General features: G+C 43.3%; 1 protein-coding gene across 2 annotated transcripts in view; it reads right to left on the bottom strand.

Annotated features, from left to right (window-relative positions):
- Positions 1-26554, bottom strand: part of caskin2 (CASK interacting protein 2) — a 177334-nt gene that overhangs the window by 37480 nt on the left and 113300 nt on the right. For both annotated transcript variants that reach the window (XM_080724985.1, XM_080724986.1), the window contains 4 exons: positions 16806-16914; positions 11943-12051; positions 6494-6588; positions 853-970 (listed from right to left, as the gene is read on the bottom strand). In XM_080724985.1, the coding sequence (XP_080581111.1) occupies positions 853-970; positions 6494-6588; positions 11943-12051; positions 16806-16914 (431 nt within the window). The remainder of the gene's footprint in view (positions 1-852; positions 971-6493; positions 6589-11942; positions 12052-16805; positions 16915-26554) is intronic.

Raw genomic sequence — 26554 nt, 5'->3', positions numbered from 1 at the left:
TGACCCCCATCCACTCCCATGTTAAGAGAATAGCCCGCCTGGGGAACCAGAGCCTCTGGTTGTCCCAGGTTCGATTCCAGGCAATGTTGATGTGTGTCCCTGAGCAATACTCTTAACCCCTAATTGCTCACGCGCTCCTTGTGGGCAGCGAATCAGCTGAGTTGGGCTGAAAATACTGCATTTCAACTATTATAATATAATTTGTGAACATCTACTGAACCATGACCCGGTAGAGACACTCACTAACCAATTGGACAGACCTAAACGCAGGAGGAATGTCACTTTGTTGACACTCAAGTGTGAAAGTTCGAAGGTAAGGGAGTAACACCGCAATAGGCCGCCTTACGAGCCAGCAGGGACGCGCAGAGAACATTAGAGAGGCAGGGGCTAACATTTCTAAAAGGGCCTTTTGGTGGAAATTTCGAAACTAGCAAACCTCCAAGCTCACAACGCGTCGCAGCGCGACGCGTTGTGAGCTTGGAGGTCGCCTATTTTCGGTGTGTGATACCTCACTGAACTAAGCATAATCGAATCAATACTGGAGATGTGGTGTAACGGCATGCATTTCTACACAGTGAGACCAATTCTTTTAACATAAGATGCTGCATTCAAGTTCCGGAAATGTTGGACAAGGCAAATTCTATTGAATGCTGCCTTCAGGTATGGCATGGAAAGAGGGGCATTTTCAATTCTTTCACCACAGTAAAAACTGCATTCGTGGTCTGGAGAGGGCACTTTTTACCGACGGGTAAAAGGGCAGGGGCTCAAGCCTCCTTTGATGTCTGTGCGTGCACGGGCCTACGAGCCAGATATGTGGACGCGCCCTGTGCGTGCGCGTGTGCGTATCCTCACCAGCTCGTCTGCTGATGACCTCCACGATGGACGGGGGGAAGAAGCCCACCCTGTCCGTCCCCCGCTGGCTGTCATGGATGTGGCCCTTCCAGCGGCCGTCCATGTGCTGCTCCAGAACCTGCATGGGGGACAGAGGCGTCAATTGGGTATGGCAAGGTAGGGCAGCTGCCATTGATTGATTGATTGATTGATTGAAGGCTTTATTAGAAGTTTGCATAGGAAAATGTAGAGTTTCTTGACGGTACAGTTCACTGGTACAAGGTCTACTAAAAGGAGATCCATGAAAAGACTAAGCTTATTTCAACAGGAAACCATTAAAGTATCTCATATAACATTGAATGACAGACAAATAGAACACAGTACTATGCAGTAGATATGTAAAGAAAAGGGAAAAAAAAGAAAACAGTAAGTCTAAACAAACAGTAAGTATACAAGGAAGGGGCAGGGGAGGGTAGGGTTGGGCTAGGTTTTTACCAGTTGCGAACGGCTGCTGCCTGTAAGTGGTTTTTCAGGGCAATTTTAAAGGATGCTAGTGATCCACACTCCTTTATGGCCTACCTTGGCTACAGGGGGAAAGAAATTAAATGTACTTCTAAAAATTGAATTCATCATGCCTGTTGCTAAGGTATGGCAACTAGGGATGGGACGATATGAAAATGTCATATCACGATTATTGTGAGAAAAGAAATCGCGATTTACGATATTATCGCAAACAATTGCAGATCTACAAGCTCACAACGCGTCGCGTTGCAACGCGTTGTGACCTTGTAGATCGGCTATTTTTTTTAGCAAAGACATTTGATAGAGAGAAAAGACTGCATCAAGTACGTATTACATTTGACCAATTATAGAGGGTTTAAGTGGTACCTGATATGCAGCTCAGCAAATAAAAGGTGAATTGATCCCAGTGCATCGGAGGACGATATCACAATATATTAAATCTCCACGATACAATTATCGTGAGTGTTTTTTATCACGATAAACGATAATATCGCGTATCGTCCCATCCCTAATGGCAACATGACTGGCTTTGCGTGCGTGCAAGACACCAGTCATGTTGCCATACCTTAGCTTTTGCTGAACTGACGCCACTGGACGGGGGAGAGAGAGAGAGAGCCAATGACATCACACCAAGCCCCCCCGACCAATTACAATGTCTGCAGGTCGACCGTATCTATAGCCGTTTCATGAACTTTGGAAGGTTTGCAGAAAAATAAAATACAAAAATATTATTATTTATGGATAAAATAAGTTAGTGTGCACGGGCTGCCTAGACCAAATGTATCATTTTTCTGCACATCGTGTGGAAAGCTTGCCTGTCCAAAATGGTTACTTTGCAGGAAAAAAAAAACCTGGGTTCCCCTGGATCCAAAGCAGGTGTCCCTTTTATGCCCATATACAGTATGGAGATCCCTGACCCTGATGCCATCAACACTAAGCCCATATATGATTACATCAGACATCTATGATCATCATCATGACCATATTTGGGAAAAGTTACATTTTTGTATTTTCCCATTCAAGTCAAAGGAGAAAATTAATTCACAAATAAATTCATAGATTAAACTATAGAAGTATCTGCAAAATGCAAGCATATGAGTTCCGATGAAGCCGGTTGATTTGACATATGGCCCAAGTGCGTGCCATCAAAACTGTGGGAGGAGTAGCAAAGGCAAAATAAAGTTCCGGAACGATGGTAAGAAAAACAGTCAAACAAGTACTATAGTCTGGCTTCACTAATAACCAAGAAACACGGCACTTAACACAGTCGGTGAAGTGGGACCTCTTATATTGCCGTTTCGCCACCAAAATGGTACAAAGGGTTAAAAAATAGTGTGCACGCCGGTGCACGAATTCGTGCACAGATCATGCAATATGCATGTGCACGCTTTTCACAGCTTTCAAACAAACAAACAAAAAAATATGCTTGGAAATCCGTTCAGGCAGAGATAGCAGCCCTTATGTTTTCTTCAAATGTAAACACATGGCTGCCATGTTTGAAAGATGGGGTTGGTATGGGGGTTAAACATGCAAAATAAAAATAATAATAATAATATATATATATTTTTTTTTTAAAGAAAGACGACAAAAGACGATTGGCAGGGAAGGCCATAATTAAAAAGACAATTTTATTACAGAAATCATCTTTTTTTGCATGGTATGAGTTAAAGACTGTATTCCCTTGGCATCTCCCACAGTTGTAATTTCCTACACACACAGAGATGCTGAGTGCTTGGTGTAACAACAATACCTGCCACTAGGTGTTGCCAAACTATTTACACTGAAATAATCCAATTAAGAAAAGCAAATGATACAATCTCGCTAGAAACAGGCTGTCAGCTGGAAACCTTTATCTTTGGACATAAGGTTGTGGAGTGGAAATGGTAAAACCTATGTTCGAATGCATCCAATGTAGCTCTTTGTTAAAGGGATATTTCACTTTAAAAAAAAGAACTTCTAGTCTAATCAGGCTTTTGGGAATACCCAGGTCAGTGGTAAAATGGGGGGAAATTAATATCAAATATCTAAATACTGAATGAAGACATTTAAAAACTGTCCTGGGTGTTCCCAAACGCCTGATTAGAAGATAAAATGACCAAAAGTTATTTTGAAAGTGGAATATCCCTTTAATGCTATTTCATTGGTTACATATAACATCCAAATCAAATAAACTGATACACCTAAACAGTTTCAGTCTGGTTGTCCATATTTTAGGCAGGGCATGTCATTAAAGGTAAGATGTAAATAGCAGACCTATAGGAGCTTGTGTGTCATGTTGTGAGCTAATGCCAGGGACGCAGTGGCGGAACAATTCAGAACCGGGCCGGTATGCGAGCCACAATGCTCGGGCCCCCTTTACCCGTCTCACGCCACCCCCCCCCCCCCCCCCCTCCCCTCCCCGCCGCCGCCGCCTCCACGCTATGTCAAGCTCTTTATGCCTTATGCCATATATTTTTATACATGAATACAGCTACACAAAACAGTTAGGCTACAGACCTATCTGACTGGCACACATAGCCACAATAGTATGCACACAGCAATTGTGCATCACATCTTATGCAACCAAAACGCACATTATTCTGTTGATACAGGCTTTCAGCTGCAGTGCTGCACGATAGAGAAGAGAAGTCCTAACAGTTGATCTGTTCATGCAATAATACTCACAGATTAGTTGTTCCAGTTCCAGAATCAGAAAGTATCCTTGATGATAATCATTGTATAGTTTCCTCGCTGGCATAATTGTTCAATATCCACCGTCATGAGTAATGCCTTAATTGCTTGCTTGTGTTGTGCATTGCTGCCTGTCTCGTTTGAAAGTGTCTGTGGTATATTTTAATTGATACAAATTACAAAAGGTTTTGAAAGTGCGCGGTTCCACTGCAGCCACTACACTTCTCACTACACTAAACGTAAACAACATATTGTCTGTCTGTGAATAGAAGCCAATCAAGCCATGACATCTGTCTGCTCTTCCTGTTGTCCTTCACAATAAAGTGTGTGTCCCCCTTTACTTCCCAATGTGCGACATTTTACCCAGGTTAATATAAACAGGAAATAGGTGTAACAGAGGCAGCGCGATACAGAAAGGGGACCCAATTGCGAGGGAGGGGGACGGTCAGGCAGATTGACGGTCATTTGGACTGAGACTGACAGTCAGTCGGAGGCTGACGGCCGGGCCCCCGCGGTTCGCGGGCCTATATGCGGCCGCTTACCCAGCTTACCCGGACGCTCCGCCCCTGCAGGGACGTGCTGGGCCCCTGATTCAGCCCGGGAAAACGAGTTGGACCTCATTGTGCGCTATAGAAAGAGATCTCTCTCTATAGCGCTGCTGCTACTCAAAGATTTGTGACAAAGTGACAAGCCAGTGGGCCAATAACAGAGTTATATTTCATCGTTGTCGGGTGGAAACCTTGTATGTCCAAAGCCGCTTGTTAAGTATTTATCATTTTAAAAATGATTTAAACTAGTGAAAACAGCCGATCTACAAGCACACAACGCCTCGCGGTGCGAGGCGTTGTGTGCTTGTAGATCTGCTGTTTTCACTATTTCTGTGCAAACAGTTACATTTTTACTTTTGTGCAAACAGTTTAATTTTTTCCTAATGGCCGGCCTGGACCGGCCGGGAATGAACCGGCCGTTCGGGAATTGTCCCGCTTTTCCCAATGGCCAGCACGTCCCTGGCTAATGCTGTGAGGTAATGTGAGCACACACACACAGGTAAATGCTCTGGCTGAGATGAAGAGAGCCTGAGGCCACTGTTGTGACTGCTCTCTGTGACTAACCTTCATGCCTCACTGATACACTGACACAAACATACACACAGACACACCCGCACACTCACCTTTGAGAAAGGACAGAGTTCATTGTGTGTGTCTGTGTGTCTGTGTGCGTGTGTGTGTGTGTGTGCGCGTGTGTGTGTGTGTGTGTGTGTGTGTGTGTGTGTGTGTGTGTGTGTGTGTGTGTGTGTGTGTGTGTGTGTGTGTGTGTGTGTGTGTGTGTGTGTGTGTGTGTGTGTGTGTGTGTGAGTGAGTGAGTAAGTGAGTGAGACACTTGTCTACTCCGGCCCACAGAGGCGTCAATTGGGTATGGCAAGCTATGGCAGCTGCCATGCCTTGGCTACAGGGGGAAATAATAAAATGTACTGCTGTAATCGTGCCTGTTGCTAATATGGAAACATGACTGGTGTCTTGCACGCGCGCCCTCACACCAGTCATATTGCCATACCTTGACGCCACTGCCGGCCCACACACACACGGCGAGTGGCGACCGACGTCAGTCTTAGGTTTCGAGACCTCCGTGTTTTTTTTTTTTTGCGCTACTCTTTATAAGTGCTCTGGTGTTTTCTACAAACTGAGATTGTCTATGCATGATTTATGATTCTGACGCACCCTCAACGTGAATAACGATCTAAAACAATGTGTCGCGACAACGCGTCGCGCATCTGCGTTTTGTCTGTGGAGAGGACGAGGCTCAGTGCTTCAGGGTAGTGTGAGCAAGCCGTGAGCGGCATTCAACCTGCGTTGATTACATTTTTAAAGTAACAGTACTTTTCTTTAAACAAATTACAAACATTGACAGTTCATTGAGCCTCAACTTGCCTGCTGTAACTTCAAACTTCATTTTAACCATGATAGATTCATTAAAAACACCCATTATTTTTTCTGGTGACTCATACTACCCTCCTAATACATGTAATGAGCAGGCAGTGTTTTTTTGATAACTTTTTTTCATTTATTTTTAATAATTATTTTTTGTATTATTATTTTGTATTTATTTTCCCAAATAATTATAAAAAAATACATGAAAAAGGTTATTGAAAAGACATGGTCTGCTCACGTATTAGGAGGGTAGTTTGAGTCACCAGAAAAAATAATGGGTGTTTTTGATTAATCTATCAAATAGATAAAATGGAGTTTGAAGTTACAATGGGTGTGTGTGGAGAAGCCCATAAGGTGTTTCCCTGTTAAAGGTGGAATATCCCTTTAACATGAATCCAACATGGAATGATGACAGTGCTGTCAAACAAGTCGATGAAAATCTTCAACACAATTTCATACAATATGTAGTGTGGGTCCCTGCTTTATCTCTCTCTCAGCTGGCCTGAAAACGTTGAAGACCCCTGCCTCAGAGGATGACTCACCATGATGACGTCACCGGCGCGGATGTTGAGCGCGGTGGGGTCGTGCAGGTTCCAGTAGTCCTTCAGAGCCCTCACCTGCAGAACACCTGTTGCATCTGCAGTGAGGGGAGGAGACCAGAGAGGAACACATTTCAAATTAGCTTCAGGAAATCATATAAATACGTATTGAGAGCTCATTTAGATTTCGTCAACATCGACAGTATTGCTCAACAAAAGGTGCAGGATAAAAGTTTATGATTGAAATGTCTTCTCAATCCTTCTAAGCTTTTTTTTTTTTTTTTTTTTTACTTATATGTATTTGGCCGCGGACCCCCCATCTCAAAATATGTCGTTCCAGGGACCCCCCAGAAGCAAAGATTTGAGTTACAAAAGTTCACTTTAAAATTCTTCATGGTTTAAAAAAAATTAGCAGATCTATAAGCTCACAGTGCGGAACTGAGTGCCGTGTTGTGAGCTTGTAGATCTGCTAATTTTTGAATGGCCAAAGTATAAAATAATGGTTAGAGTGTCTAAAGTTATACAGATGCTTTATCCAGCGAGCGGATATCCGCACATATCTATCCCTGCCTACTCGAAGACGAGAAAAGAACAAGGTCTGGGAATGTGATAAGAGGACAGGACGGGAAGTTCACAAAAACATACGGGAGCAAATTAAGCTCTGCTTTCAGGACGCAGACCTGGGTCTTATAGTCATAGAAGAAGACAGTTTGCGACCGCAGAGGTTTTAGTGGAATGCCACAGTGCTGTCACAACACTACTAGCACTTTTTATTTTTTGGTTTGAGTCATGATGTCTCCCGAGGCCAGGGCCCAAGCAACACCACATCAATAATTAACCAATTTAGGCCTGGGATTATTGAATGCTTTAACTATTGAAGAAGTAAGCCATTCACTATGAGAGGGAGTGGGTTGTTGGTTGTTTGTTTGTTTCAGGGTTGTTTGCCACTCGCCTGTGGCTCGTGGCACAACCCTGAAACAGTGGTAAATCAGCCAAAAACCTACAACCTTGAATAGTAAATTGCTTTTCTACCACTTTTTCCATATAAATGAAAGAAAACACAGTTGTAACTTGCAAGGATATTACAATCATTAATTGTTTCAGTGGGCGGGGTCCATGAGCCAACTCAAGGTTGTTGGCCTATTCACTGTTTTAAACCAATCAGAATCCAGTATTTCAACATGTGACTAGAAAAAGTGGTAGAATAGCAGATATACAAGCTCACAGCGCGGCACCGGGTGCCACGTTGCAAGCTTGTACTGCTAATTTTGATACAGTCGTGAAAATGTGTGCAAACCTTTGAATATATGTATTTTTAAAGCGAACGTTCGTAACTCAAATATTTGCTTCTGGGTGGTCCCTGGAACGAAATATTTTGAGATGGGGTCCGTGGCCAAATACATTGGCCACGGACATCATTTTGGGGGTCCTTCACATGAAAAAGTTTGAGAACCACTGACATAGTAGTCTCTCAAGAACAGACTATAACTGAGCTCCAGTTAAGTGAAAAGTGCCTTTTCTTTGACGATGGCTAGCCAGATTGCTGACACAGAAACATAGGTTTTTTCAAAACACCTTAGAAGGATTCAAAAGACACTTATCAGGTCAAAATTCAAATCTTCACGATTTTTAAAATAGCAGATCTACAAGCTTGCAGCGCGGCACTCAGTGCCGCACTGTGAGCTTGTATATCTGCAATTTTTTTTATAGCTAAAGCATAAAATGATACACAATAATGTGTACCCGTTCTAAACGGCTTTAATCTGTGACGCGTGTCGGCTGGCTTTGTAGGGACTTATTCGTGTCTCGGTCCTCTCTGGGAAGTAGAGAGAGAGAGAGAGAGAGAGAGAGAGAGAGAGAGAGAGAGCGGACTGGTAAACACGACGCGAGAGTGGATCTCCCTGCCGGTGCTGGGAGGCACAGGCGTGTTCCCACTTCCACACAAGTGCTCATTACGCGCCCCGGTTCCCATGCTTGGAGACGCACATCAAAGAAACCCGGCCACGGCGGATTACAGAGCACGGAACACAAACACTAACACACAAATATGCAACACTGCGACTGTAGAGTTGTGTGTGCACATGCGCGAAAGCGAGCGCGCATACCACCCACCACCCGCTCATCCACCGACTCGCACGCACGCACACACGCACACACTTCACACTCAAACACTAAACACTGAAATCAGATAAGGGGTGGGCAACCTTTTCAATGAAAAAAAAATAGCCTTGGAAAATCAAGCATGGTGCGACGATCTCCCAGTGCCAGACAGTGAAAACCCACGATTGCTTTGATTTCTCGAGAGAAACAATTTATGCACGGCAAACAACATTGGTTAATAATGGCGGTGTTTCATCGACCGATGACAAAATGATCAACTCGTTAGCCCAAACTGATCACCTGCAGGGCAGCAATTTCAGGGAGGCTTTGAAGGCCATGGCTGTCGTTGCCCCTCAGTTTGGCCTTGTGCCCATCCAAAAAATGGCTTGCCCTGAGGCCACAGTGCATGGACTTAATGCCCCTGCAGCTGACTGTACCACTTTCTCCTCTGTCTCTTTCTTGTCAATATGTAGACACCAGTGTCTCTTTCTTGTCATGTAGACAACACTGTCTGTTGTTGAGTCTCCATTTTTAAACCAATCCAGTATCTTTGATTGGTGCAGGGCTGAGCATGGATCAGATTATAAATATCACAATTTATTTATTTCATAGCAGATAGTCTACATATTTAATTAAAATTTTAAATTAATTAAATTCAATTCATTCTTTCAGTGGACTAAAAGCTTGTTTCTTGTTTTCTTGTTCTGCTTTATACTGTATATATCACTGCATTGTCTGTAAGGAAGCCGAACAAAAATTTGTTTTACTCTTATGTATCTGTACAAAAGATGTAACAATAAAGTACATCCTTGAACCTTGTTTTATTTGATGGCCTTCCTGCCCTGACATTTGTGCCCTCAAACAATGGACAAAACCAAAGGCCAAGTGGCCTTGCCCCTAAAATGGCAAAATTCCAGGCCTGCACAGGTCACACACAAGGTTTACAGATTAAAGAGAATAGATCGATGAATGCCGTTTGCTTGCCCGCAGACACATGATGTCCAGCATGCTATTTAACCCATTCAGAACGGGTACACTATATTGTGTATCATTATTTTATGCTTTAACTATTGAAAAATAGCAGATATACAAGCTCACAGCTTGTATAACTGCGAGCTGCGAGCTTGTAGATCTGCTATTTTTGAAAAATCGGGAAAATTAAAATTTTGACCCGATTCTATAAGTGTCTTTTGAATCCTTCTAAGATTTTTTGAAAAACCTATGTTTCTATGTCAGCAGTCCGGCTAGCCATTGTCAAAGAAAAGGTCCTTCTCACTTAACTCGAGCTCAGTTAGTCTGTTCTTGAGAGACTACTATGTCAGTGGTTCTCAAACCTTTTCATGTGAAGGACCCCAAAAATGATATGTATTTGGCCACGGACCCCCATCTCAAAATATCTAGTTCCAGGGACCACCCAGAAGCAAAATTTGAGTTACAAACGTTCGCTTTGAAAATACATATATTCAAAGATTTGCACACAATTTCACGACTTTTTCAAAAAATAGCAGATCTACAAGCTCGCAGCGCGGCACTCGGTGCCGCACTGTGAGCTTGCATATCTGCTATTTTTCACTGGTTAAAGCATTCAATAATTCTAGGCCTAAATGGGTTAAATAACATGTTTGGACAGACGCTAGGTTCCACGTTTACCTGCCATCCTGCATGGTTACTTTGTAGCACTCATTATTGTTTCCTTCGTGGTACTCTATTTACATGACCGCTTACAGTAAATATTCGTTGGTGTTTGCGCAAGCTGATTAATGTTACATAACCCCTCCGTGGGTCAAACACAGCTGCACTGTGAGTTTAGAGCTTACAGCTGGCCCGCCGCGCTAGGAGTCAATATCTGCTCCGTCTCCCCCTCCCCTCCGTCATCTACACCAGTGGTTCTCAACCTGTGGGTCGGGACCCCCAGAGGGGTCCCCACATTATTTTGGGGGGGTCCCCGGATGTTTAGCTAAAATTGTTTTCCTCACTCAACCGTAAACGGACCAACATACGGTATAAGTTTATACATGGTATCTGCAAGGCGACCGCGGTTTTCCCGCTGAACCTGAGCGCAACGGTGGGGGCCGATGGGCAAGGAGGGTCCGAGCTTATGAGAAACAACTAAAATAAGACCTTAAACCTGGTGAAAACAGTTGAGTGCATTAGCGCAAGATGACGATAAAGGAAATCATTAAAGGGAAAACATTAAATTAACTTCTGACAAAGCCTACTAGGCCTTAAAACCTGGCGAAAACAGTTGTGTGCTTTAGCGCAAGATTAGATGAGGATAAATTAAATCATTAAATGGAAAACATTGAATTAACTTATGAAAAGGCTTCTAGGCCTACACTAGCCTACTAGTAAAACTAGTGGAACCGCGATCTTGCCACACATGAATAATTGTGGTTGTAAACAATAACACAGACAATATAAATCCTTAGTCTAATAATGGGAATCATCATGGCCCCAAATAACTTTTAAATATCTTTAAATTGGCGACGAGTCTCTTCGGCAAGAGTGCCTACATAAAGCTATATTATAACCTCTCCATCTGCAATAGTCAGTGGTGTGTGTTCCCCACACTCCCACGTCCCCACCGTTAAGCTCAGGTTCACCGGGAAAACCGCGGTCGCATCTGCAAGTGACAATTGAAGGACTTTTTTAGTACCTCTGGTCCAACATATTGGTCAAATTGTCAAATATTATAGTCAGAAATTGTGAAAATAGTCGATCTACATGCTCACAAGTCACAACACCTCGCAAAGCGAGGCGTTGTGAGCACGTAGATCAGCTATTTTCACAATGGAATAGATCAAGTCAAACTAAAATGCCAACTCCTACAATGTGAAGGTTGGGGTGGGTCCCCAGTTCAAATATGATTATTTTGGGGGTCGCGGCCTGAAAAGATTGAGAACCACTGATGTATACAAACCAGAGGCCGACCAATGCAAGATGATGGGTTACGACGACACAGTTTTGGAAAGTCCTAGAGTACAAATTAAATTGTACGAAAAACGGAAAGGATTTGTAGATTTCAATCATTGACTGTTTTTTTTTTTCTTTCTCGCTTACGTCATCGATGTGTTACAGTTTCAATGAGGACGTTCTGATCTACCGCGAGCGACGTCGCGGCACAACGTGACGTCGCGGCACAACGTGCCGTCGTCCACCCCTCGGATGAGGTGTCAGGAGACTTTCCGGTTACCCCAGGAAATAATTGGTGACCCATAAGCTAGCGAACAGCGCCATCCAGAGTCAAAAATAAGGAACTCGCCAAAACTCAAAGGTGGCAGCGTGGACCGTAGCTGGGAATAACTTGTGAAAGTCGTCAGACACCATTAAGTATGACTGGCGTCCCCCTCACCTCGTAGGAGCTGTTTGATGTCCTTGCTGGCGTGGGAGGTGGTGAACTGGTTGACGATGTCCAGGGCCGTCTGGTTGTACGTGTTCCTGATGTTTACATCCACCCCGGCCTGGGAGGACACACAATTATTATAATGATTATGACCATGTTTACATCTACCTCAGCCCTGGGAGGACAGTTCAGCACTCATTAATACACATAATAATTATAATAATTGACCATGTTTGAATCAGGGGTGTAGTAGTCCCGATTTAAAACGAAACAAACACGGAAATGAAAGTTCCTATGATTGGCCGCTAGTTGCACTGTTCTGGCACCAGAAGCAACATACTGTAGGATTCCATTCATTTCCCCCGAACTTTTACATTTGATTTTCTTACCTTAACACATTGACTGCCAGGTATTAACACATTAGATGCTAGGGTTTTTTAGCTAGCCCATTGCTTTTTATTTAATCAGCGTATTAGCACAGAACTAAGAAGGAGATCTCCTTCTTTGACATGAAATGTGTTACGTTGTCATAAATACTTTATGGTTCCTGTTGCTAGTTAGTTTAAAGCCTTGTTTCAATCACCATGATATGCGTTTTGTGAAAATATGGAATTTCAGATAATATTATTAGTAGTAGTAGATGGGGAGGTTAGCGGTCAAATATTATCAACTTGAGGTCCTTGGAACAAAATAGGTTTGAGAAGCAGTGAGCTAAATGCCTGACACAGGGGTCTTCAACAGGGGGTCCGGGACCCCTAGCAGGTCCTCAGAGTTACTAAAGGTGGTCCTCCAAATCTTTTTTCTCTTTTTTTATATTAACCACTTGAACGCCCATAGCGTCCATATTCGGAGAACTGTAGCCAAAAATAGCCGATCTACACCGTTGTGAGCTTGTAGATCGGCTATTTTCGGCAAAGAGCTTTGGTGTAGGGGGGAAAAAGAGCAGTACTAAGTATGAGTGAAAGGTCAAGTTTTTTAAGTATTGACGGTTCAAGTGGTTAAATATCTGAAAACTCAAATTGACATGAATCCAAAATACACTGATGTTTGTGCTGTCAAACAATGAAACTATATGGAATCTATGAAAAGGTTGTGGGGGTCCCTGCTTCATCTCTCTCTCTGAACTAAGGGGTCCTTGGCCTGAAAAGGTTGAAGACCCCTGGCCTGACATGTAAACGTGATGAGGTAGTGTCCCCTCGTGGACCAGGCACAGGGATCATGTCATCTTTCAGAGGAAGTGACTTCAAGTCAGAGAGAGAACAATGGGTCACGGGGGACGGGGAGGAGATTACAGGATTACAAGACACCACGGAGAGGGTGATTGTGAAACCAACCTTCACAGTCAAATCCTGTGCTCATTTATTGGTCTCTTCGACTCCGAGCAGTGCACTGCACAGACAGGGGCGTCACAAGGGGGGGAAAGTGGGACTGAGTTACTAGGGCCCAAGGTGGAGGGGCTCTAAAAGATCTACAAGCTGAAAATGTGTGCACATCTTTGAATATATGTATTTTTTAAGCGAACATTACATTTAGTAACTCAAATTTTGCTTCTGGGTGGGTTCCTGGAACTAAATATTTTGAGATGGGGGTCTGTGGCCAAATACATATCATTTGAAGGATTTGAAATATTCAAAGACTTGCACACATTTTCAAGATTTTTCGAAAATGGCAGATCTACAAGCTCGCAGCGCGGCACTCGGTGCCGCGCTGTGAGCTTGTAAATCTGCTCCTTTTCAATAGTTAAAGCACTAAATAATAATGCGTTCCCACTGTACGACACCCCTGCCTGTGGTAATTTATCAGGTTTTAACTCCGCGAAGTGCACAGATATAAAACCAAATGAACCCATGAGGTTACATCTGCACACTTTATTATTGGCTCCGCGTCACTGGCTTTGTACCGTTAGTACTGATTTCACATGATGGTGACAGCTGTTGTTGGCTCATTTTCTTTCTTACTTTTCTGATATCCATTTCCTCTCGAATCTCGAAGTATGAAAGCTTTTTAACTGACACTCATCTAAAGCAACTTCCTCAGTAGTTCTCGGACCTTTTTCATAATTATAATTCATCCAACGTTTTTCTAACGCATTCAAGATTTCTGAAAAATAGCAGATGCAACAAGCTTACGCATTATGTCTTATATCTGCTACTTTTTATTAGCCAACGCTAAAATCTAACACAAATACTATAAAGGTCTTCAGTAAAGCTCGCCATTGGACATAATAATTTTGCCATTTCAGTCGACACACTTGCGTGTAAAAAAAAAACAAAAAAAAAAAACTCTCCAACTCTCTAGCAAGATGAAAGGCTGTAGTTACAGTAGGTTGGAATCGATGATGTCATTGGTGGGCTGGTTTCTGAACTGTCCACAGCACACCAATGAGACGCTAGAGTTGAGTAGACAGAAATGGTGCCATCTTATCATTGAGGAGGACCAATAAGCACAGCAGCCATTCTGGAGGCTCTGTTCCATTTCATGGAGCACCGTGGTTCTCAAAACTTTTATTTCAAGGACCATATCTCTAAGAGTGTACGAATGGAACCAAATGGACCATAACTGTAACACCTTTTAACTTAAAAGGTGTTCAAAATGACTCCTTAAAGGCTTTTAAGGGGTCATTTCGAATCCCCAAGGAACCATGAGGGTCCCTGGACCCGGAGCCTTCATTATTATCATTGGTAACACCTGTGAAGGAAGTGGGAAGAGAAGAAAGCTCTCGACAAAATGGCTGCTGTGGATATAGCCTATTCTATGAAGATAGGTTGAAAATGGGTGGAGTAATCATTTCAGTTAATTTGTGATTTCATCTAAAAAGCAGTCTGAAAACAAGCGCATATGTAACATATAGTGTAGGTCTAAATTACCCCGTCTGAGAATCCCACACAAATCATTACAGCCATCACACTCATTATGCTGTGGCAAAGACAGATTATAGTCAATTATAGCCAATGGGAGCAATTAAAAGGGGAACTTTGCAGGTTTTTTTAGCCTGAATCCACATGGACATAAAGTGAAGACCTTGAATCTCGTCGTCCTACGTCCGTGACACGTTTTCAGTGCAAGAGAGAGAGAGAGAGAGAGAGAGAGAGAGAGAGAGAGAGAGAGAGAGAGAGAGACAGTGACCCTCGTCAAAACAGGACGACAGGAGTCATGTTCAATAAGGGTGTCTTTAACTCGAGCAAAATAAGATCTTACGACTGAAAATGTTGGGGCAAGTTCTAAACTTTGTGATCATGTGAGCCGTGCAATGGGAAACATTGGGAAAGCGGCACCCCACGCACTAGCGCCGAGTTTCCTAAGAAACGTTTATGTAGAACAAAGCTGTTTTGGGGTTAGCGTTCTAAACCTCTGTTGCTGCCGTTCTACATACAGCCATACATCGCAGATCAACCTTTGCTTATGAAATATCCGAGACAACCATTAGGGTTTCATGGAATAAGCTGCTAAAGGCGTGTTCCATTAAAGGACAACTTTAGTTTTTTTACACCAAGGGTTCATATTTTAGATTGTAATTAAAGAATATAAAAGATGAGTGTTAAATTGATTTCATTTACTTCTTTCTATTGTTTTAGAGATTCTTATTTCAGTGGTTGGGGGCATGCGTACAAGTAGCTGAATATGTCATTTTACACAGAATAAGCCCATTCCCAAGATACAACGCAACCTTTTATGGTTGGATGTGACTTATGGGGGCTAGAAGTGTTACTGTAAATAGCAATAAACAAACTGCTGGCTTATTCTGTCTAAAAAGACATATTTAGCCACTTGTACACATGCCCCCATGCGTATGCATGCCCCACATTTTAGCATGGTAAACGCGATAAAACAACATTTTAACACTCACTTTTTATTTTCTTTAATTACAATCTAAAATATGAACCCTTGTTGTAAAAAAACAAAGTTGTCCTTTAATTGCCAATATATGACCATTTTGGGCAGGAACCCCTTTTGTTGTTTTTACCCTTCAGGACGGGAAACCCTTTTGGGGTTCTTGTACAACATATAGCAGCATAATGTTTTTTTTTTTTTTTTTTTTGTCATTTTTGAATAGATATTTGATGTTTTTCAAACTTAGGTCATGATTTAGAAGGCGTTTTTTTTAGAACCAGCCTCAGTCCTGAATGGGTTAGAATAACTAATAACCAGAAATGGACGATCTGCAGGCTTGTAGATCGGCCATTTTCAGTGCACAACTTGCTTCCATAGAGGAGTTCTAATCCAATCAAAATCAGTGGCGGTGACTGAGAACTTTAACCCATTCAGGCCTAGAATTATTGACTGCTTTAACCAGTGAAAAATAGCAGATATACACGCTCGCAGCGCGGCACCGAGTGCCGCGCTGCGAGCTTGTAGATCTGCTATTTTTGAAAAAGTTGTGAAAATGTGTGCAAATCTTTGAATATATGTATTTTCAAAGCAAACCTTTGTAACTCAAATTTTGCTTCTGGGTGGTCCCTGGAACTAAACATTTTGAGATGGGGGTCCGTGGCCAAATAAATATCATTTTGGGGGTCCTTCACATGAAAAGGTTTGAGAACCACTGACATAGCAGTCTCTCAAGAACAGACTAACTGAGCTCCAGTTAAGTGAAAAGCACCTTTTCTTTGACGATGGCTATAGCCAGATTACTGATATAGGAACACAGGTTTTTTTCAAAAAACCTTAGAAGGATTCAAAAGACACTTATAGAATCGGGTCAAAATTCAAATTTTCACGACAAAAATAGCAGATCTACAAGCTTGTATATCTGCTATTTTTCAATAGTTAACTCATAAAATAATGATACACAAAATGTGTACCCCGTTCTAAATGGGTTAAAATCCATGCCGCCGGGAGGGGGGGGGGGGGGTCGTCCTGGGATGGACTTACGTCTAGCAGCAGTCGGACCACCTCCGTCTTGCCGTAGAGCGAGGCCTCATGGAGGGCGGTGCCCGCCTTGGTCGTCTTGTTAATGTCGATGCCCGCCTTCAGCAGCAGGCTGGCACACAGGAATGTAGAGGGAGAGAGAGAGAGAGAGAGAGAGAGAGAGAGAGGGAGGGAGGGAGGGAGAGAAGTTAAAACCAAGTACACAGACTTCAGTGCTGTGCGCATAGACAGGCCCTACACTCGCCTACCAGGCTTTCTGGGGGAAAGCCTGGTGTTCGTTCACAACATGCTGTTTGGTTTCCGCCTAATGCGCGGAAACCACTAGAGGAAGCAGCGTCACTTTGATTTGGTTCCCCCTGTTTGTTTCCCCAATCCCTTTTAAAATGCTCGAGTAGCCTAGTGTAGTCTTGCCAGTCGCTAACAGTTGGACTAAAAGATGCATGTACCAAACGATTTTTTTCAAAAGCAAAACTACTCCGCATCAAGGAGTTTATTAAGTAGGCCCTAAAAGTATGTCTTTGAGCGCAGGGGAATTATTTTGGGTTAAAACTGAATCCGGTTTGATCTTTCCGGCAAATTGTAGTCCTTTGAGTACTACAACATGACGTGTTGTGGTTTCCGCTCCAGACCGGTTACAACCTCAAAAAGTGAAGTGATCCCAGACTAGACAGGCCCACAGGCAGGTACGTGCACACATAGACATTAAGGGGGCTTGAGCCCCTGCCATTGTATCCGTCTGTAAAAAAAAGTGCCCTCTCCAGACCAGGAATGCAGTTTTTACTATGGAGAAAGAAATGCAAATTCCCCATTTCCATGCCACACCTGAAGGCAGCATTCAAGAGAATTGCCTTGTCCAAACTCTCCTGAACTTGAACGCAGCATCTTATGGTGAAATAATTGCCCTCTCTGTGTAGAAATCCATGCCGTTATCTCCTGTATTGACTTGATCATGCTTAGTAGTTCAGTGTGGTATCAAGCACCGAAAACAGCCGACCTCCAAGCTCACAACGCGTCGCGCTGCGACGCGTTGTGAGCTTGGAGGTCTGCTATTTTCGATATTTCCACCAAAAGGCCCTTTTAGAAATGTCAGCCCCTGCCTCTCTAACATTCTCTGCACGTCCCTGCCCACAGGGCTGCACTCTCTCCTCAGACATGGCTTTAGGAAGGACTTTTGTGATCAGGCTTGTAGTCAGACACGAAGGCCGCTAAATCTGAAGAGATCCATGGGGGCGTAGCTGGGATCTCAGCGTCGTGGGGTCCGGGCACCCACCCCCTCGCTCGAATGAAACAAACCCAGACAGTGTGCAAAATGGAACTAAAAGGACCCTTACAGGGTTAGCTAGTTCCGTTTGTACACTCTCAGAGTTACATTCACAGCGGAGATTTTACAGTGCAGAAAACATGGCATCAAATTGGTGTCTGTGGACTAATGTAGTGGTTCTCAACCTGTGGGTAGGGACCCCAGGTGGGTCCCCAAATTATTTTGGGGGTTCCCCAGATGATTAGTTTAATGTGCAACATTGTTTTCTCTCTCAACACTAAACAAACCAACATAAGTGTATAGAGGGTGTCTGCACATTTCTAAAGTGACAAATTAAACATTGGCCAAATTATCGAATATAGCAGACAATAGCAGATCTACATGCTCACAACGCCTCACAACGCCAGGCGTTGTGAGCATGTAGATCTGCTATTTTCACAATAGAACCGTGTTGTACAAAATGTAATGCCTCAACTCTTAGTGCTCGTAGGGTGTGTGGGTTCCCCAGTTAAAATATGATTATTTTACAGGTCGCGGCCTGAAAAGAGTTGCTCCTAACAGTATGACTAACAGCGGGGTCAAATAGTCCAGGCTCAGCTCTGTTGAGTGTCTGAGGATTAAGACAGACAGACAGACAGACAGACAGACAGACAGACAGACAGACAGACAGGCAGTGTGCTACAGTAAAAACATGACAGGTTCACTCCATCATGTCCATGGGAGATTTGTTCTACGGCGAAGCCTGGACAGCGTCTGGGATCTCTTTGTCTCAGCGAGGTGCCACACTGGGAAGCACACACATACTGTACATACATACATACACACACGCGCGCACGCAGGGACGTGCAGAGAATGTTAGAGAGGCAGGGGCTGAAATTTCTAAAAGGGCCTTTTGGTGAAAATCTCGAAAATAGACAACCTCCAAGCTCACAACGCGTCGCAAGGTCGGGTATTTTCAATGCTTGATTTCTACACAGAGAGGGCAATTCTTTCAACCCGAGATGCTGCATTCAAGTTCAGGATAGTTTGGACAAGGCAATTCTCTTGAATGCTGCCTTCAGGTGTGGCATGGAAAGAGGGCATTTGTATTTCTTTCACCATAGTAGTGAAAACTGCATTCATGGTCTGGAGAGAGGGCACTTTTTACAGACGGATAAAGGGCAGGGGCTCAAGCCCCCTTTGATGTCTATGTGTGCACGTGCCTGCGCTCGCACACACACAGCTCGTATGCCAGCTCTCTTTCAGTCACATCACATGGATCTCTGGTATTAGGCAGGAATGTGAGCGGGAATTTCAGAGCCGTCCTGGGAATTTGAGGCACGGTAGGCGGATTGTGAGCGTGCTGGGAGAGCTATATACTCTCTCTCTCACACACACACACACACACACACACACACACACACACACACACACACACACACACACACACACACACACACACACACACACACACACACACACACACACACACACACACACACACACACAGTAGTACCATATGAGCGCTACAGTTGACAGGCCCCCACATCCCCGCCCGCCCCCCCAATGCAAAATGTTTTGGCCACAAACCAATAGCCCTGCCCTGCACTCTGAACACTCTGCATGACACTCTTATTCATATATTGGGCTCCATATTTGTACATGGCTGACACGGACAGGCGGATACAGTGATCTCCATACATGGGCATAAAGGGTACAAAATCAGTCAAGAGACAGGCGGATGCAGAACTCTCCTTATAAGGGCATAAAAGGGACACAGACAGACAGCTTAAAGCAGTGGATCGCAAACCAAGCGGGTGTATGGAGAACCGGAAAGATTGGAGACTCCGATGGAAGCTCGTCTGAGGACGACCGAGAGAGGGCCCACAGACAAATCTCTCTTTTTTTTTTTAAGAAAATGTACCATAGTATACCCTATTTTTGAGCGGTGGTCACAACGCTCCTATACGTGGCCGTGTGTGTGGGTCTGTCTGTCTGTCTGTCTCCGTGTCTGTCTGTCTGTCTGTAGCCTGCAGTAACCTTTTCTGACCACACATAATAATAATAATAATAAAACTTTATTTGTATAGCACCTTTCATGACATGAAATGCAGCTCAAAGTGCTTTACAGAGCATAAAATGAAGCACAAGTGCTTAACAGAGAAAATGTAAAATAAAAATAAAAAATACATAAAAAAGAAATAATTAAAATGATTACAATAAAGCAAGAAAAAATAAAAGCATTGAAGAACAATTTCAGAGCAGTGCGGACGTCAAAAGCAGCACAGGGATTTAAAAAAAATCTTCAGCTAAAAGCAAGAGTAAAGAAATAGGTCTTGAGCTGTGCTTTAAAGCTATCCACCGAGGCTGCCTGTCTTAGGTGTAGTGGGAGTTTATTCCAAGCTGTCGGTCCATAGAAGCAGAAAGCTGCTTCACCATATTTGCCAGACCCATGAAATGGGTAGGCCTACATAAGCAAATGTCGGTCTGTCCGGGTTTTCTATATAAAGGGTATATATGATGATGACATGATGATGACATGCCTACAAAAGGTATGATGTCATAAATGATGATGACAGACAGGGGGTCTGGCACAACCAGGTTGACCTGGTCTAGTTTTTATATGTCATTGTTGGCGCCTCAAGTAGGTCTGCACTAGAAGACCTGAGTGGGCGGGTTGGAACGTATCTATGCAGGCAGTCATAGAGGTACGAAGGTGCCAGACCATTAAGAGCTTTATAAACAAGTAAAAGAATTTTAAAATCAATCCTAAAAACAACCGGGAGCCAGTGTAGCGACGCTAAAACTGGAGAAATATGTTCTCTTATCTTAGTTTTTGTTAAAACTCTGGCTGCTGCATTTTGAACAAGTTGTAATCTGTCAGTTGTTTTCTTTGGCAGACCAGAGAGAAGTGCGTTGCAGTAATCAAGCCGAGAGAAAACAAAAGCGTGGATCAGCGTTTTTGCATCGTTCAGCGACAGATAGGCTCTAATTCGCGCAATATTTCTAAGGTGAAAGAAGGCAATCTTCGTGACATGATTAATGTGTGTATTAAAATTTAATTCAGCATCAATGATCACCCCCAGATTCTTAACAGACGTGTTACTTTCTTTAGCCAAGTTACCAAGTCTATTTATTATTGATTCTCTCTGGGCAGTAGAACCTATTATGAGAACTTCTGTCTTGTCCTCATTTAGCTTGAGAAAGTTCTCACTCATCCAGCATTTTATGCTAGACACACACGTCAGCAATGGGTCTAGAGCACAGGGGTCATCCGGAGCCACCGAAAGGTACAACTGGGTGTCATCAGCATAGAAATGGAAATTCACACCGTGAGCGGAAATAAGTTCTCCCAGTGGCAGTATATAGAGGGAGAATAATAAAGGACCTAGAATCGAGCCCTGTGGAATACCAGAGCAGATGTTGACTCGAAGTCAGCTAGATTAACAGAGTAGTTAAGGGAGGGGCGCTGTTGCGCACGCACACACACACACACACACACACACACACACACACACACACACACACACACACACACACACACACACACACACACACACACACACACACACACACACACACACACACACACACACACACACACACACACACACACACACACCGCTCAGTTCACACAAGTGTGATTTTTCCCTTCTTTTTTTCTTTTCTACATAAATGGTTTTGATATTAATGTTACATGGTCATCAACAAAATATAGAGCACATGTTCAGTTGTTTGGGGGACCTCTTTTATTAATGTAGGCTACTCGCGGCCCACCAGTGGGCCCCGGCCCACAACTTGAGGACCATGCTGCCTTAAATAAGCGCAACAAAAGGAGGACACACTGAGCCACCGGGTGCTCATCAAAGTGTCTTCTCTCTCTCTCCCCCCCCCCCCTTTGGGTTTAACTTACCCGACAGATAACTTGTCCTATTCTCAGAGTGTGAGCAGAGTGAAATCGCAGGAGCCGTGCGACCCACACAAGCACATCATCAGAACTGTTCATTCAACTGGAGAGTTCAGTTAACTATCAGTGGTGGCAAGGGCAAGTGCTGAGGTGGATTTAGAAGTAGTATTTTCTGAGGTGGTAATAATCCTCTAAACTAAAAAATGTTTGAGAATCACTGCTCAATATGGCAGCATTTTTGCCTCAGGTCACCCCTGTAAATGACTTTTTCATCCACGGCACCCCTGGATTACATTGTTACTTTCAGTACCATACATCTATGTCAAATAATTATGTAAATATCTTCTCCTAAGATACAGTATGTAAGTGCAAGGGAAAGTGGAGAAAATATCGGTTTCCAATAGGACAGACTGAAAATAACTTTTATTGGCTACTTGGCGTTTTGAACACTTGAACCCCGGCGTCCCTATTCTGGGAGGGAACATTCACCACAAATAGCCGATCCACAAGCTCACAATAGTTGCGTTTCCATAAAGCTTATTTGAAAATAGGAAGCGAATTATCAGAAATTCGCAAAAAGACTGTTTCCATCAGCGGGTGTCATTCGAATTAGTGTAGTTAGTTCGCTCCCTACCTCCTTGCCAACCACTAGCCCCCACCGTTGTGCTTAGGGTCCTTGGGAAACACCAGTTCGCAAGAGCGACACAAACAAACAACAGTCTGTAAAGAGCTACAGCTGGCACGTTGTGAAAACGGGAGGAATTTACACACGGAGTTCATAGACGGTTTGTTTTGTGGGCTAACGCTAATGCAATGGACGTTAAGTGGCAGGGGAAAGTGTTAACTTGGAGGACAATGGACCAGAACGTCATCATTTATTCCCCTTTTCTTGTCTGACACGTTTCTATTGCACTAATGCACATTGCGTTTTTTTTATAAAGCCTCAAAATCCACCCCCTCCAAGCGCATAAATGTTTTTGCGAATGATGAAAGTTTATTCGAATTTTGAACTGTTTCCATAAAAAGATTTATGCGCAAAAGCCTTAATGCGCAAAAAAAAAAAAAAAAAACTTCATGGAAACGCAACTATTGTTGTAGATCTTGTAGGTCTGCCATTTTCGGTGAAGAGACTATAGGTCTAGTGTAGGCTGTAAAAGATCGCACCAAGTACAGTGCAACTCAGGTCTGTCTTTACTGTGGGTTCACCTGAAGTGATATTGATAAAATTCCAAAAATTATCAAAGTATTCTGAGGCACCCCTGGATTTGTGCCACGGCACCCTAGATAGAGTGTTTGTTCAGTAACACCTGGGGGTCTCCCCAGCGTCTTGAGTAAACAGAAAACACCCATTTTCAGAGCAGGAAACCAATTTTACACATTCAGGGGAGAGAACGAAAATGAGCAGTCAAAGTTGGAACGGGAAAACTACACCCTTTAAGCCGATAAATTATATTTTTATCCGCATTTTCTCTCGTAATTGGGTAAAATTTGGATCTCGACCTGAACATTTATTTTCTGTTCACTAAAGAGCTGGAGCGATGTTAGCAGTGGGTCGGGATCCCAGGGGCTTCCCCAAATGATTTTGGGGGGTCCCCAGATGATTAATTTAATGTGCAACATTGTTTCATCACTCAACAGTAAACAAACCAACATAAAGTTTAAGTGTATAGAGGGTATCTGAACATTTCTAAAGTGATAATTTAAGGACATGTTAATACCTCTAAAATGACAAAAACATTGGCCAAACTGTCAAATATCAGAGGCAGAAATTGTGAAAATAGGCTCACAATGCCATCTGCTATTTTCACAATGGAACTGTGTTGTACAAAATGCAATGCCTCAACTCTTAGTGCTCAGGTCAGGGTGGGGGGGTCCCTGGTTAAAAAATGATTATGTTGGGGGCCGCGGCCTGAAAAGGTTGAGAACCACTGCTCTACTGCAACGATCACTTTCACCACCGTTTTAATAAGTTGAACGCTCAAGAGACTTTGTAGCGTAGCGCTGGACAGGACGACCAGTTCCTGGAGAGGAAGCGGCGGTGTTCGGCGTGGATAAGTGGAGTGGAGCGACTAATCTGGCCCCCGTAAATGACCCATATAAACTCCTGGGACGCGCATTAAGAGTGCAGCGAGACTGGAAGGAATGGCAGAAGTGGGTCATAATAATGACAGCGCCTCGCTCTGCTAGTCTCTCTCTCTCTGTCTCTCTCTCTATCTCTCTGTCTCTCTCAGGCTGGTGGGGAATCAGCTGGTAGCCAGACATGGGAACACACTGTACAAGCAGTGGTTCTCAACCATTTTCTTTTTTTCTTTTTTTCCCCCCCTCTTTTCTTTATTTGCTCTGGACCACTAGAGCAGTGATTGATTCTCAAACTCTTATTTTTTTTCTGAGGACCCCCAGTTTGATATGCATTAGGGCCACGGACCCCCATTTTCCATCCCTGGGACCCACATCTACATGGTAAAAATTTCAAGGAGAGTACAAATGGAACACGCTTGGACCCAACTCCGAGAACTGTCTTTATCTTGTATCGTTTTTAATCTAGCGCTTGTGACTTGATTTGTTTTTTTGTTGTTCTTCTTTTTTTCTTCTTCATGGTCGGTTCCTTCTTCTACTACATTAGAATATTCCTCAAGGAAAATCCCCAAATCCACCTCACAACAACAATACATACCGTCTTCTTTCTTAAACTATACACCCATAACAAGAATACGCTGCTCTAATGACTCTGTCTGTGCGAGTGTGTTTCTGTTATGTTTCCAATGGGACTACAGTTCAGTGCAGCAGTGGCTACTTCCGATACTCGCCGTTCGGGAGCTGCCGTTCCAGACTCCATATAGCATTCGGAGATTGTGGAATAGTTGTCTGGCTACGCGAGACTAGTGGAGGACTGAAAACGTGCAACAAAAGGAAAAGCAAGGAATGCACTCTTCTGGTGAAATGGAATGAAAACTGGGATAACCTGCGTGCATCGTCACCACACAGCCTTCTTCAGGGCATTCCGAATTCATATGCTGAATATTCTCAGATCCACCAAATCTACAATCAATATTTGGACTCGATTAATCGATTTTTTATCGAAATCCGGGTTTTTTCCTTTGGACGATTTAAAAAAAAAATGTAGTCTACTCCTACTGTCCCTGTCACTGTGTTAATTTTGCGTCGGGAAGCGAAGCGCTTTGCCTCCGTTTACAATCAATCAACATCTCCGTGCATGAGTGGTGCAGGGGCGGCCTTAGCTATTTTTTCCCCCGTTTCACCAGCCTTCAAGAGCTGGCTTGTTTTGTCTGTTTTGTCACTCACTATTGATAATGAAACACTAAGGACGCTAAGTTAACTTCTGTATGTGATTGTTGCGCAACTAAAGTTATTATTATTATTATTACCCTTATTGTTTTATTACATTTTGCTATTTGGATATATAAAAACATTAAAAAAAAAACCAATAATAATAATAATAACAAATAAAAAATCATTTCCTTGCATTTTTTAAATGAAAACAAAATAGTTTGAAACAATGTATTATTCTTTTAACAAAAAATCTAAATCCGAATCGAAAATCGACTTTTCTGAGAAATAAATAGAGATTTTATTTTTAGGCCACATCGAACAACCCTAATTTGGACTTTAACACATCTGGTGCCCACGATGAATGCAAGGGTTCATTTGCTGGTGCCCATGGCAAACCCGCCATTTTACCTACCTTCGAGGTCCTGGCAAAAAAAGTAATCCGAGTAAATGTAATCCAATCCAAGCATGTCCTGTTTATTTCGCGAAAAATTTTCTTTCAGTCAGGACCGCTTTTTAACAATCCTGCGCCACAGTGTTAGTGTAACGGCCGGTAGAGAAGGCCGTGTTTTGAACATGAAAGTGATTTAAAAGCTAGATTTGGAGAAAACTGCATGTTTGTGCAGCAGCTTTACAGGGAAGTGAACGAGGCAGACAGCACTTTCCGGTCACATGATCTTGTGCTGCATTTTGGGAAGTGTAGTGTTTTTTGTCAGCGCGGTAGCCAAGTAAAGTAGCTACAGTACAGTATAGTTTACTGTACAACGAGGCAAACGCGTCGATGGGCACATAGAGACATCAAAGAGATTGACGCGTTGACACCTCGTGGGCATCAAATGAGTTAATATGACATCATATGATGTCACATTGATGTCTGTTTTCCATACAAGCAGAGGGCACTAATGAGATCATTATGCCATATTAGGGAGATCAACAGGTATCTGCTTCACTGATTGGCCAATCCAACCCATTGGCTTTGCGGATTGGCGAAGTTAGTGTGACACATTCGCGCTGCTGTACCAACAAAAGTGGCGGTATGTGCAATGAGGCAGCATTCTTTCACAGAGCGACACTGAGTGATTCTAGTTTGACTCGCTGGCCAGAGAAATGTTACGCTTGGTCGTACATCAGGTAAAACCAGGACCAAACAAGCACAGATGCTATGATGAGGTTGCTGTGGCAGTAGGGCACAAGGTGTACTACTTTGGAGCCATACACGTAGACTACTTTGGTGTGCACATCCTCAACACAGTGTCGTTGCTATGGACGAGGGCACATTCGGTGAAATGGTGGAGGGGTCCCTCCGTACGTAAGGAC

Source organism: Nannobrachium achirus (genome assembly GCF_963921795.1).
Source record: "Nannobrachium achirus genome assembly, chromosome: 4".
Classification (NCBI taxonomy): domain Eukaryota; kingdom Metazoa; phylum Chordata; class Actinopteri; order Myctophiformes; family Myctophidae; genus Nannobrachium; species Nannobrachium achirus.
Note: the sequence above shows the minus strand (reverse complement) of the source record. Positions and strands in the feature narration are given on the sequence as shown.